Source organism: Motacilla alba, chromosome 1A, assembly GCF_015832195.1.
Source record: "Motacilla alba alba isolate MOTALB_02 chromosome 1A, Motacilla_alba_V1.0_pri, whole genome shotgun sequence".
Taxonomy (NCBI): Eukaryota; Metazoa; Chordata; class Aves; order Passeriformes; family Motacillidae; genus Motacilla; species Motacilla alba.
Genome location: NC_052031.1, coordinates 1,910,216 through 1,924,918, shown reverse-complemented (window position 1 = coordinate 1,924,918; position 14,703 = coordinate 1,910,216). Strand labels below are relative to the sequence as shown.

General features: G+C 36.8%; 1 protein-coding gene across 1 annotated transcript in view; it reads left to right on the top strand.

The window, feature by feature from the left end:
- Positions 1 to 1,834: 1,834 nt before the first annotated feature.
- Positions 1,835 to 14,703, top strand: part of LOC119707938 (leucine-rich repeat and guanylate kinase domain-containing protein-like) — a 44,254-nt gene continuing 31,385 nt past the window's right edge. The window contains exons 1-6 of the mRNA XM_038153600.1: positions 1,835 to 1,999; positions 4,061 to 4,168; positions 6,388 to 6,469; positions 8,710 to 8,810; positions 9,893 to 9,974; positions 12,650 to 12,774. Of these exons, the coding sequence (XP_038009528.1) occupies positions 1,835 to 1,999; positions 4,061 to 4,168; positions 6,388 to 6,469; positions 8,710 to 8,810; positions 9,893 to 9,974; positions 12,650 to 12,774 (663 nt within the window). The remainder of the gene's footprint in view (positions 2,000 to 4,060; positions 4,169 to 6,387; positions 6,470 to 8,709; positions 8,811 to 9,892; positions 9,975 to 12,649; positions 12,775 to 14,703) is intronic.

The following is a 14,703-nucleotide window of genomic DNA, read 5'->3' as shown; positions in this document are numbered from 1 at the left end:
ACCTCTGGCCCCCAGCTGGGGCAGAGCTGCTGCTCTTGCTCCTGGCTGAGCACCCTCTCCATGGCTCTGGCCCAGGGAGGCTGAGCCTGAGCTGAGCCAGGACTAAGGAGAGAGAGCTGGGCAGGCTGAAGCTGCAATGGTGTCCTCGGTTCTGGGGCTGGAAAAGGATTGTTCTGTCTGACTGAGCTGTGAGGAGGACTTGCTGACACTTTATGAGGAGTCAGAGTCACACACTAATGCAGAATTTGGAAAATATGAAAGCTAAAACTCAAGGCATCACTCCCAGACAGGGCTCCCCCTTCCCTTTCAGGGTTTTCTGTCCTTTCTGAGCCCTCCTGCCTTTCCCTCCGCTGCTGGGGGCTGCTCGGTGGAGGAGGACTCAATCCCATTAAGGGTTTTAACATTTATGACCAGCGAGATAATAAAAGGAGGTAATTTGGGGTGGCTTTATTGCACTTATCATAATGTTTCCCTGAAGCACAGAGATAAAAGTCAGCGAGCAATGTCCATAAGGAGTTCTTATATCTCCCTCTTCAATTTTTTTCTTAGCAATAACCACCTCATTCAAAGACGGTGTCACTTTACCCACAATGGAAATTCACTGCAGTAACCCCATCCCCAAGATTAAATTGTTTCACCCGTGGATAAGTTCTTTTCCCATGTTTATCTTGCAGGGATTTGCCTTTGGAGACATCTCCTCCTCCTTTCCCCCTTTATTTTCTCCCTTTTCATTCTCAGTTTACCCCATTCTGCAATGTGAAAAAAAAAGGTGGGTGTTAGACCCAAAACCTCAAATATCTTTAGCATCTTTACTTCAAATTTGTATTAGGAGCAGATTGCTGTCTGTAAGATACACGTGATATAAAAACAGGACAACACACAAAGATATCTCAAAAGCTGTAATTTTGCTTTCCCCTGCTGTGACAGTCTCAGCTCTCATTATTTCCCAAAAATCTGGCGAAATTATATTGATTATTTTTTTCCCCACATCAGTTCTGAAATTGTACCGTTCTCTTAAGGAAAAAACAGTACTTCACCACCAGCTACGGAGTGTTAATGGTGTGTTGTGAAAGAAAGTATTATAGCAGGAATCTAATTTATATTTCTCTCTGTGTGTCTATACTTATATAGATAGATATAAAATTTATATACATAGATATAAAATTAATATTCCCATGTCTGTTCTAGTGCAATTGGAGGCACAAAACTCACTTAAAGTCATCCCTTCAGGCAGGAGAAGAGACCCAGCCATTTACTGATCCCTTACAAGAAGAAATGTTTTCCCCTCAATCTTTTTGCCCTGAAACTCCTCTTTAATGCTATTTTTGGCCCTTCCCTATGGGAATTAATTCCATTTAATTCATGTAATTGCACGTCACGGGTGGCGTTCTGTGGTCATACAGGTGAGACACGGCACACCTGGAGGCCATTTGATCCTCAGGGGTGTCACTGTAAATATGCAAATTTGGCTTAATAAGGGTCTGGGTCACCTCACGGTTGACCAAAAACCCTTTGGTCACCCTCCACACACTGAGGCGGCAGTAAAGGCTCTGTCTTCTCCAGAGAGTCTTTGTGCGCCTCTTTATCTCCTTAAATTGATGAATTTACGACGTTTATAAGTTTGTTGTGCGCCTCGAGGCGGGAGCGAGGCCGAGGGCCGCCTCAGGGAGGCGAACTACAACTCCCAAGATGCTCCGCGGCACCCTCTGCGCGCCTATTGGCTGGCGGGGCGGCGGCGCTTCCCGTCTCCATGGCAACGCGTAAACAAATGGCGGCGGCCGGGCCGGCGCCGGTAGCGGGGTCCCCCGCGCCTCCCCCCTCCTTGTCACAGCTCATGGCGGGCGGCGAGGAGATCGGGACAGAAGGCGGCCTCGGGGAGCCGCTCCCCACTTCTGACGAGCCGCCGCAGCCTCTCGCTGAGGGACTCCCCGAGGAGCAGCCCCGGCCCGGCCCGCCTCACGGCGAGGAGGAGGAGGAGGAAGAGTCGGAGCTCTCAAAGGTTCAGCCCAGGGCTCCCCGGCTGTTTGGGGAGGGGTGTGTGCTTGGGAGGGAACTGCCCTTCCCCTCTCGGTGTGGGTGTGGGGGAAAGAAGGGCGGCACCTCTCATTTCTGCCTTCTTTTAAGAGTCCCTCCTGTCCCAGTGGTGTCCAGGGTCTTTCTAGATTGTCCCTCTCTCTCAGAATCAATTAGATTGAGAAAAAAAATTAAGATTGTCAATTCCAGCCATTAACCCAGCACTGCCAAGTCTCCTGGCCACATGAGATTAAGGATAAACTGGCACATGTGTGGCCAAATTAACCCCATTTCCTGCCTAAATTCCCAGCCCTGAGCTTCAACAGACCCATGGACACGTGAGAATTTTCTCTCCCCGCCCTGCTGGGCTGTAAATCCCAACACCCCAAAATATCACCTCGTGTTTTGCCTTGTGGAAATTATTCTGTGTTCTCCCTTGCTATAACATGTAGGTGCTATAATGAAATTATTATATTATTTATCATGGTCCTTATTGGATTAGGCCCTTTTCTGACCCAGAGATGGGGCAGCTGAGAGGTGTTTTAAAAACTTTTATTCCATTTTCAGACTCATGGGAAGGGTGAGACGATACAGATGTTACAATTCACACCATCACAAGTAGAAGCCAATTATTTCTTAATTACAAGACATTCTAAGTGTTTCTTGGTCTGTCAGCTTTAGCCACACCATGCTGTGAATGCCCTAAAGCCAATCATCTAAAATTCCCCCTCGTGGGTGCCACTACAATGCACCTTTCACAGTTCTGTTTCTGCAGAGTTTCCAGGCTCATTTGCAAGGCCACCCTCTGGAACTTGTTTCCAGCTCCATTTCTGTCTCACCAATGTCTGTCCCATGCCAGGCCATTTCTCAGTCGGCATTTCTCATCTCAGAGTTTGCACACAGATGTGAGCTGTGTGTCAGGCCTTGAGAATTCCCTACAAATCCATTTCCCCTCTCTCTTGAATGGAAAAAGCTTCTTTGGTGGCTTTGTTTATTGTTTGCTGTGCGCAGTGAAGCACACAAGGCACTGTCACTAATATTGTCACTGGAACAATCAATGTATATAAACCGATTTTCTAAAGTTCTTTCAGTTAAGGAGTAAACCCCTCTCTTCTAAATAAGTTGTCTAATTCTGATTTATCATCTGTTTTAATTTGGTTTCTCAGATCTCTTCGTTTAGAAGCTGCGGGTGGGTGGACCCAGATGGGTCCCTAGATCAGCAATTGTCCTGTGGCTCCTGGGAGCCGACAGGAATTTCACAAACCAGGGGCTGATCTTCTCCTCAAACCCACGCTGTGGTTCATCAGGCAGCCTCTTTGCAAAGATTTTTCCTCTGAGGAGCAGCATTTATATTTATTTTTGGTTTTATTTTTATTTTATTTTCATATACTTTATTAAAATATAGAAAACATAAAAATATATTATATATATTTTATATAGTTTATATATATTTTATATAGTTTATATATTTTTATGTTTTCATATAGTTTATATATATTTTTATATTTTATATTTTTAATTTTTTATTTTTTATTTTTTATTTTTTATATTTTTATATTATTTTTATATTTTTATATTTTACATTATTTTTATATTTTTATATTTTATATTATTTTTATATTTTATATATATTATATGTTTATATATATATTTTTAATATATATTATATATTATATATATTATATATTTTATATATATTATATAATATATTTTATATATATAATATATTTTATATATATATAATATATTTTATATATAATATACTTTATATATATAATATATTATATATAATATATTTTTATAGATAATATATTATATTTTATATATTATATATTATATTTTTATATATTATATATAAAATATAAAAATATTAAATATACATATAAATATTACATGTATTTTTATATAGTTATATATTTAATGTTTATATATTTTAATATGTTCATACATTTTTTAATTTTTATATATTTCATTTTTTATATTTCTGTGGAATTTCCCCTCATAAATCTCCCCTAAATCCATTTTTCCCTTTCCCTGGTGTTTTTAGGGTCGCTTGGAGGGAGTATTGGATGAAGACACCGCTGCTGAGGGACTCCACACCTTCGGCCGCTCAGCCCCTGGCACTGAATTTGTTTATCTGCATCTGACACTTCCAGTAAGCACAAGCAAAAAATAAATAATCACTTTAAGGCCCTTTTCTCCACAAATATTTCCATTTTTAACAGCAAATAGTTGGGGAAAAAAAGCCTTGTTAAAAAACAAGATGCCAAGAGGCGGATTTTTGTAACTGCCTGTTTCCTGTGCAGGGTTTTTGATAAGACTCAGAGTGGAATTTGGGTTTTTTTTCACCACCAGCAGTGAGATTTTTGATTTTCCTTTTTTTAATTTTTTTTTTTCCTTATCCAGTCCTCAAGTGTAAAAAATCTATCTTCCTGCTTCAGTCAGCTGGAGGGGGAAAAAAAAAATCGAGGAATGTGAAAATCACCTGGAAATGCTGCATTCAGGAAGCTGTGTCTTTTCAAAGCTCTCTGCTCTCCCTTTTCCACACAGCTCTGTTTCCCTGGCGTTTTTCCTGACCCTTTTTGTTGTTCCCAGCTCTCTTTTTGTCGTTTTAAAGTCTTTTTATTTTTTTGGCGTTTTCTCCGTTATGAATGAAATTGCCACTCTGATTTTATCAATAATTTGCCATCGCCGAATTAGGATAAAATAACAAAATATAACATTTATTCCGGGTTCAAATGACAGAATTTCGGTCAGCCATGGATCGGACAGAGTCTAGCCCAGGAATAGCCCCTGGGTGACACGCTGTGCAGCTCTGAGCCCTGGCAGCTCCAGAGTGCAGTGGCACGCCATCGCAGTCTCGAGTCCAGGTTTTATCCTCTTTTTCTTGCCGCGGGCTAGGAAGTCCTTTGTCCTTTTCATAACCAAACAAGTCCCAAAAGCTGCTCCGGTCCAGTAGAATGCTATCTGATGGAAGATGGTCCAGTCCTCGATGTCTTCGGGAATAATTCATCGACTTCTTGTCCTGCACTAGACAGGACTCTTAACAATCATGCTGACAATCCCCACCGTCCCATGCCGAGAGAGATATCCCTGTTAACAATCCAAATACAAGATAACCATCCCTTACTGGAAGTCCCTTCTCATACTAAGATTTCCCAGAAACAGATTACAAGTCTGTCGGGTCTTCTGCCCACCCAGGGACGCCAGATGTGGGGTTTCACGTCCCGGATTGTGGTGACCCCAAAAGATGGAAAAGTCTCTCCTCCAACCCGTGCCTTCAAAGAAAGACTCAGTAGTTTTCTGTTGTCCGTTCTCAAGGTTGTTTATTGTTGGTTATCTAAAAGATTCTTCTCCCTGAACTGCTGTGGCCCGTTCAGCAGCTCAGACAAAGGCACGCTGCCCTCCCAGGGGCTGCTGCCATCTTTTATATCACACATTATGTGTTACATGTTTATACCTTTTCCCCAATACCTACTATCTATATTGAATGGTGACTTTCTACTCTAAACCAATCCGTGAGTGCCAACACCACCAAAGACATGGAGGCTGGGAAGGAGAAAGGAAGAGGACAGGGCACACCCAAATCCCTCCATCTTAGAACCCCTGACCCCCATGTACAAAACTTGGACCCCTGCGTACAAGGCTTAAAACCCCCCTGTACAGCACTCAAAAATCCTTCCTTTCACTTCGTGATTATCTCTACTATGCTATCTAAACTTGTGTGTGTGGCTTGTAATTCTTCATACAGAGTTGGTAATTTGCTCCACGGGCTAAGATCAAAACCCCACGTGTGTCTTTGGCTGCATGCCAGGGTCTCAGAGCCCCCTGCCAGCAGCTCTGGCCATCCAGGGCACCCAGAGGAGAGTCCTGGGTTCCCACACAAGTCTGAATAGTGTTGTCTCCTTCCCTCCGGTCGTGAGCAGCCAGGTGTGCTGTCGATGGTGTAATCCTTTGCTTAACCAAACCCTCGAAACCCTGAGTGACTGTTGTGTTTCACGTGTAAATGTGGTCTTTCTGTGTGGTGTGTGTGTGTGTGTGTGCGCCGGTTTCTCAATCTTGCCGGGCCGTTTTTCCCTGGTTTCCCTTAAAACATGCCCAGACAAGGTTCCCCAAATTCTTTAATTCTTATAAAAAATTATAATTAATTAATCTACTTCTAATATATTTTATACTTATAACTATATTATATTCGCTATACCATTAATTAATGTATGAATTTTGACCCTTATCCTTATCATTCTCCATTTCTGGCCGCTCCAGCATCGCTTTCTGTAGATGCCACCTTGTCCTGCTGCAGCTGGAGGCACTCGGGGCGAGCTGGCTTATGAAGCAGTTATTAAAATCCTGATTAAAATCCTCTCCTTTTTCCAGGGCCGTGACTTGAGTGACGTCAGCATTCTCTCTGGATATGTCCACCTGCAGAAGATGGAGCTGTCCTCCAATAAAATTCACGGTATGGAGTAAATGAACCACAAATTCCTGGCTGGTGAAGCAGTTTCAGATGAGAAGCGCTCTGGACCACGGAGTTTTAGTGTCACAGAGCCTGGGTGACATCTGAATGGTCTCGATCCCCTCCAAAACCCCCAAATTTCAAAAGGCCAGCGCATGGTTATCAGTGAGAGCGTGGGGCTCGAGCTCTGTGGTCACCCAGAGATGAAGTCCCAGCAGAGATGGCGGGGTCAGGGTGGAGGTGTGACACGTGCAGGTGGCAGAATGTTCAAGTTCTGCTCGGTTTGAGTTCTCCTTTGTCAGGGTTTGCCACGGGGGACAAAAGGTAAAAAAAAAAAAGACATTTTTTACATTTAGCAAGGTGCCAAATGGAGACTGGGATGAACTCCACCAGCTGCTCCTTTCTTCTCTGATTTTATTCATTCTGTTTATTTAATTTATTTATTTGTTTTATTATATTTATTTTATTTTGTTTATTTTATGTATTTATTTATTTATTTTAATTTTAAAATTAAATTTAAATTAAAAATTAAATTTTAATTTCATTTATTTAGTTAATTTATTTATCTAATTGATTTAATTTATTTTAAATCTTTACTTTATTTTTATATTAAAATTAAATTTAAATTAAAAATTAATTTTTATTTATTTAGTTTAAATTTTTAATTTTTTTTAAATTTAAAAATAAATTTAAATTACAAATTAAATTTTAATTCAATTAACATATTTTATTTATTTATTTTTAATTTTTTTACTTTAATTAATTTCTCCACTTTATTTTACTTTTAATTTTTTAATATTATCCTTTAAATTTTAAATTTTTAATTTTATTTTATTTTTTATTTTATTATTTTTTACTTTATGCTTTTTATTTTATTGTATTGTATTTTTATATTTTCTTCTTTCCATTTATTATATAATATAATATATAAAATAGAAAAATAATATATAATATACAAATTGTAAATATATATAAAATAATATTTAAAATTATATAAAATATTAAAATAATATATAATGTAATATAATATATAAAAGTTTAAAATATATAAAAATATAAAAACTATATATAATGTAATATGTAAATTAGAAATATAATAGCATATATAATATAATATATAAAATTAATTAAGAATATATAAATACTAATATAATATAATATATATTATAAATATAATATATAAAATGTAATATATAAAATTAATTAAAAATATAAAAATAAATTCCTGCTTCAAGACAAACCAACTGCCATCATAAAAATTAAATGCTGAACTTGGATATTTATTCTTTGTGGTTTATGAAGTGATGCGCTGGGCTCAGGGCAGGCAGGACTTGGTGAAGGGAAGGAGAGATCCTGACTCCATTTCAGAAGGTTGGTTTATTGTATCATGAGATATATTATATAAAAAACCACACTATAACTGTACTGCAAAGAACAGAGAGAAAGATTCATCAGAAGGTGAGACAGGAATGGAAAGGAATCAATAACAAAGTTCTGTGACTCCAGAGAGCCCAAAAGGAACGAATAACAAAGTTCTGTGACTCCAGAGAGCCCAAAAGGAACGAGTAACAAAGTTCTGTGAGTGCAGAGTCCCAAAAGGAACGAATAACAAAGTTCTGTGAGTCCAGAGAGTCCCAAAAGGAATGAATAACAAAGTTCTGTGAGTCCAGAGCCCAAAAGGAACGAATAACAAAGTTCTGTGAGTCCAGAGCCCAAAAGGAACGAATAACAAAGTTCTGTGAGTGCAGAGCCCAAAAGGAACGAATAACAAAGTTCTGTGAGTCCAGAGAGTCCCAAAAGGAACGAATAACAAAGTTCTGTGAGTGCAGAGCCCAAAAGGAACGAATGACAAAGTTCTGTGAGTGCAGAGCCCAAAAGGAGTGAATAGCAAAGCTGTGTGGGTGCAGAGCCCAGAGCTGCTCCCCTGCGCCGGGCAGGCAGCAGGAACATCCCACCCGGAGCGGGGCAGCAGCGGCTGCAGCCACAGCAGCACAGCACAAACTGCTCCCAGCTGAAGCTGAGCCCTGCGGCTCCTCGGGAGAAGGAACCCCAGCACAGGGATCCTCAGCAAACATCAGAACTGCAGTAAACCTCTTTATTTCCCCTGTAGGAGCAGGTGTTAATCAATCTGATTTCTGCATTCTAGGCAGCTCTTTCTGAAGGTGCAGCTCCCAGGTGACCCTGAATTTGCTGGGATGATTTTTGCATTCCGGCCGGGATGCGACGCTTTGTTTCCTTTCCAGATCTCTCCTGTGTCAGCCACATGCCTTATTTAGTGGAGCTGAATGCTTCCAGAAACCAACTGAGCACCTTTTTCAATTTTAGAGCACCCAAAAACCTCAGGGTAAGTCTGGGGAAAAAATTCAAGTTTTCAATTCAAACCCATTTTCTGAATCTAGGTTAGATGTATTTGAGCACAGGCGAAAGTCCATTTTTATTCCTCCTTTATTCTTCTTTCTTACCTCAATTCACATTTTCCCTTTCAATTTTTTCCCTTTCAATTTTTTCCCTTTCCGTTTTTTCCCTTTCCGTTTTTTCCCTTTCCATTTTTTCCCTCTTCCCACTTTTCCCTCTTCCCACTTTTCCCTCTTCCCACTTTTCCCTCTTCCCACTTTTCCCTTTTTTCCTTTCCCATTTCTCCTTTTCCATCTTCCTTTTTCCCTTTTCCCCTTTTCCATTTTTCCCCTTTTCCTTTTCCCTTTTCTTTTTCTTTCTCCCTTTCCATTATTTTCCATTTTTCCCTTTCCCTTTTTTTCCCTTTTTTTTCCCTTTTTTTTCCCTTTTTTTCCCTTTTTTTCCCTTTTTTTCCCTTTTTTTCCCTTTTTTCCCTTTTTTTCCCTTTTTTTCCCTTTTTTCCCCTTTTTTCCCCTTTTTTTCCCTTTTTTTCCCCTTTTTTCCCTTTTTTTCCCTTTTTTCCCCTTTTTTCCCCTTTTTTCCCCTTTTTTCCCCTTTTTTTCCCTTTTTTCCCCTTTTTTCCCCTTTTTTCCCCTTTTTTCCCCTTTTTTCCCCTTTTTTCCCCTTTTTTCCCCTTTTTTCCCCTTTTTTCCCTTTTTTTCCCTTTTTTCCCTTTTTTTCCCTTTTTTCCCTTTTTCCCTTTTTCCCTTTTTTCCCTTTTTTCCCTTTTTCCCTTTTTCCCTTTTTTCCCTTTTTCCCTTTTTTCCCTTTTTCCCTTTTTTCCCTTTCCCATTTTCCCTTTTTTCCCTTTCCCATTTTCCCTTTTTCCCATTCCCATCTTTGGTCTGTCTTTTATTTACATTCACATCTACATTTAAGTGCATTTTATTTCTATTTTTCTCCATTTATTTCTATTTAATTTCCATCTCTTATTCTCTTCCACCCTGAGCCCCTGCATGTGCTGGGAAGGCGGAACAAACAGAGCAACTGCTGCAGAAATAACCCCAAATTCCTCTTTTCCTTTTCCTTTAGGAAGTCGATTTTTCCCACAATCAAATCCCAAAAATGAAAGATTTATCAGCATACCACTCGCTAACCAAACTCCTGCTGGATTGTATCCTTTGGGGAGGCTTCAAGGGGAGAAAATTGAATTTTTTTTGCCATTTCTTCAAATCAATTTCTTCAGTTTTCTTTGTGTTTTCCCCTTCGTGACAGGTTTGTCCTCAGAACTGAGAGAAAATTGTAATTTTGGGACTGAGCTTCATTTACTTCAGCATTGATGGGGTTCAAAGTTTAAAATGTGGGGGATTTTCCTGCTAGAAAAACACAAAAACTCCTTTTTGGATCGTGGACAAGTGGAGATGTCCCTTAGAGAGGTAATAAATAATAATAATAATAATAATAATAATAATAATAATAATAATAATAATAATAATGATTTTAAAATCCCAAATAATAATGATAAAAAAGGATTTTTAAATCCCAAATGTTACCAGGAAAAGGGGAGATGTCCCTTAGAGAGGTAATAAATAAATAAAATAAAATAATAATAATAATAATAATAATAATAATATAAAGGATTTTAAAATCCCAAATAATAATGATAAAAAAGGATTTTTAAATCCCAAATGTTACCAGGAAAAGGGGGAGATGTCCCTTAGAGAGGTTAATAATAATAATAATAATAATAATAATAATAATAATAATAATAATAATAATAATAATAATAATAATAAAGAAGGATTTTCAAATCCCAAATGTTACCAGGAAAAGGGGAGATGTCCCTTAGAGAGGTTAATAATAATAATAATAATAATAAAGGATTTTAAAATCCCAAAAAGTAATGATAAAAAAGGAATTTTAAATCCCAAATGTTACCAGGAAAAGGGGAGATGTCCCTTAGAGAGGTAATAAATAAATAAATAAATAAATAAAAAAAATAATAATAATAATAATAATAATAATAATAATAATAATAATAATAATATAAAGGATTTTAAAATCCCAAATAATAATGATAAAAAAGGAATTTTAAATCCCAAATGTTACCAGGAAAAGGGGAGATGTCCCTTAGATAGGTAATAAATAAATATTATAATAATAATAATTATTATTATAATAATAATAATGATAAAAAAGGAATTTTAAGTCCCAAATGTTACCAGGAAAAGGGGAGATGGCCCTTAGAGAGGTAATAAATAATAATAATAATAATAATAATAATAATAATAATAATAATAATAATAATAATAATAATGTATTTTCAAATCCCAAATGTTACCAGGGAATCAGCTTGGAACATTTCAATAAAAAAGGAATTTCTTGGTTCATCTTAGACCCAACTAATTGTGCAGGACAAGGCTGTTGAGTGAAAATAAAGAGAATTTTTGAGATTTGGTTGAGCTTCTTTGGAGCTTTTGTTGAGGAGTTTTTCTGAAGTTTTTTTGAGATTTTTTGAGACATTTATTTCTGTTCACTGCTGAGCAATTTGCTGCCTCACGTTGATGCTTGTGGCTTAAATTTGAATTTTTTATTATTCAAACTTTTGCCTAATTCCAGTGAGCAACGAATCACAGCCCTGGGGCAGAGTTCCACCTGATTTGGGGCAGATCCAAGGCAGGTTCCTCTCGTTCCATCCAGTTCCAGGAGGAGCTGGAGCTGGATTTGTTGTCCAAGGTTCTTTTTTTGGGGAATTTCAGCAGTTCTGTCAATGCTGAAGTTTGCCAAGAGGAATTCTGATTACTTGCACTGCTGTTTTTAACTGTGGTGTTAATTTAAAATACACTTTCTCCTCTTAGGACAGATCCAAGGCAGGTTCCTGTCACTTGATCCAGTTCCAGGAGGAGCTGGAGCTGGATCTGTTGTCAAATTTGTTGAGGGAATTTCAGCAGTTCTGTCAATGAAATTGGCCAAGAGGAATTCTGATTACTTGCACTGCTGTTTTTAACTGTGATTTTAATTTAAAATACATTTTCTCTTCTCAGGACAGAGCCAACGCAGGTTCCTCTCATTCCATCCAGTTCCAGGAGGAGCGCTGGAGCTGGATTTGTTGTCCAAGGTTCTTTTTTTTGGGAATTTCAGGAATTCTGTTCATGAAGTTGGCCAAGAGGAATTCTGATTACTTGCACTGCTGTTTTTAACTGTGGTGTTAATTTAAAATACACTTTCTCCTCTCAGCACAGATCCAAGGCAGGTTCCTCTCATTCCATCCAGTTCAAGGCGGAGCTGGAGCTGGATTTGTTGTCCAAGGTTCTTTTTTGGGGGAATTTCAGGAGTTCTGTCAATGCTGAAGTTTGCCGAGAGGAATTCTAAACACTTGCACTGCTGTTTTTAAGTGGAATATTAATTTAAAATACACTTTCTCCTCTCAGGACAGATCCAAGGCAGGTTCCTGTCACTTGATCCAGTTCAAGAAGGAGCTGGAGCTGGATCTGTTGTCAAATTTGTTGAGGGAATTTCAATAGTTCTGTTAATTCTAATTACTTGCACTGCTGTTTTTAACTGGAATATTAATTTAAAATACACTTTCTCCTCTCAGGACAGATGGCCAGGTATAATTTAAACTGGAAAAACCCCATAAAATTACAACTTGAATAAAAACTGGAATAATTTCTGTAGGAGCAGTGGGATTTCAACCCCTTCAGGATAAATCCTTTCCTGTCCAGCCCCCGCCCCATAAACCCAATTTGTTAATTTATCACCTAATTACTGCTAATTACCTAATTGATCCCGGGATTTCTGCTCGGCTTTTGCGTTGGGCTCCCTGTTTTTCCTGAGAGCTGCGCGCAGACAATGAGATCGAGGAGATCAGAGGGCTGGAGGAGTGTCACAGCCTGAGCCAGCTGGGACTGTCACACAACAGGCTCCGGGCCACCAGGGGCCTGCAGAACCTGCCCATCCGAATCCTCGACCTGGTAAGGAACGTTCGTCCTGCTGCTTTTCCTGCTGCCTCTCACCCAGAGATCAGCGCCTGGGTAGGAATAATAAATATCGAACAACAAATAATAAATACAGCAGAATAAGTATGAATATAATAAAGAGAATATTTCTACATTATATATATTATTTTATATTATAAATTTAATTTATTATTCATTTTGTATGATATATTTAATATTCTATATTATTTCATATTATATATTTAATATTCTACATTATTTTATATTATATATTTGATATTCTATGTTATTGTATATTATAGATTTAATATTCTACATTATTCTGTATTATAGATTTAATATTCTCTATTATTTTATAGGATATATTTAATATCATATACTATTTTATTATATAGTTAATATTATGTTATTCTAAATATATATTATATATTTAATAATCTATATTATTTTATGATATATTTAATATTATATGTTATTGTATATGATATATTTATTATTATATATCTTTATATTACATATCTAATATTAAATTGTATATGATATATTTAAAATTCTATATATTTATATTATATATTTGATATTCTATGTTATTGTATATGATATATTTAATATTCTATATTATTTCTATTATATAGTTAACATTCTATGTTATTGTATAAGATATATTTCATATTCTATATTATTTTATATTATATAAATAATGTAATATATAATATATATAATATATATATTATAAATTATTTATACTGCACATTATACATTATATATTTAATGTGTATTATTGTATTATAATTATTTTTAAAATATAATCATTATGGCAATAATCACATAACAAATGATCAGAAATACCTGCACTATATATTTTTAAATTAATCACACAAATCTTGCCCAGAAACACAACCCTTTTTAATGCAATCCAGTGGCTCCAAAAGCAACAGGCTGCTTTTAAACAGCTTTTACTTTGTAATAAAAGTGAAAAATATTTATATTTATGTTAATATTATAATTATATTTATAACGTTTACTTTATTATTATTATTATTATTATTATTATTATTATTATTATTATTATTATTATTACTATTATTACTATCCCCTCTCTTCCCAGTGATTCAGCTTTCTCTCCCATTTCCCCTTGAGCTTTTTAGGTTAAAAAGAGCAGAAAGTTCTGAAGTTTTTGAGTGTTCCTCCCCCAAATCTCTTTTTTCCACAGAATTTTCTGTGGCTCAGCATTTTGCAATTCCAGCTCCGAGCTGTGCCAAATTAACCAGAGGTCTAACGAAGCCTCCATGCTAATAATAACCTAATGAAACATTTAAAAGTCAGGAAAAATGCCAAGGACAGACAACTGGATTAACATTAGAGTCAGCTGGCTTATTTATTTCAACATTTCCTAAATATTTATTAATAGGAGATGAGGCTTCCAAGCTTCTAGCACAAGGTGAGGCTGATGGAAAAAAGGAAAATTTGGGAAAAAAAAAGGAAAATTTGGGAAAAAAAAGGAAAATTTGGGGAAAAAAAAGGAAAATTTGGGGAAAAAAAAGGAAAATTTGGGGAAAAAAAAGGAAAATTTGGAAAAAAAAAGGAAAATTTGGGGAAAAAAAAGGAAAATTTGGAAAAAAGGAAAATTCGGAAAAATGAAATTTGCAAGGTTCTGGAGGAAGAATCCTGTGGAGAGGCCATCTGGGAATGTGTGGGACAGGGATGAGCATGGAATTGTTCTCCCTGCTTGGAGTTTGTGGCAGAAATGAGTTGGATTTGTGAGGCCCTGAGGAATGAAACCAGTGAGAAACCAGGGCCTTGTTTGAATAAACTCTGAGGGTTGGTTCTCAGAAATTTGGGGTGTTTTGTGTGGGAAAGTCTGGAAGAATTTACAGGAAAATTGGGGTTTTTTTAATTATTATTTTTGAAACATTTCTGTGCTGTCACTGACAGTAAATGGAG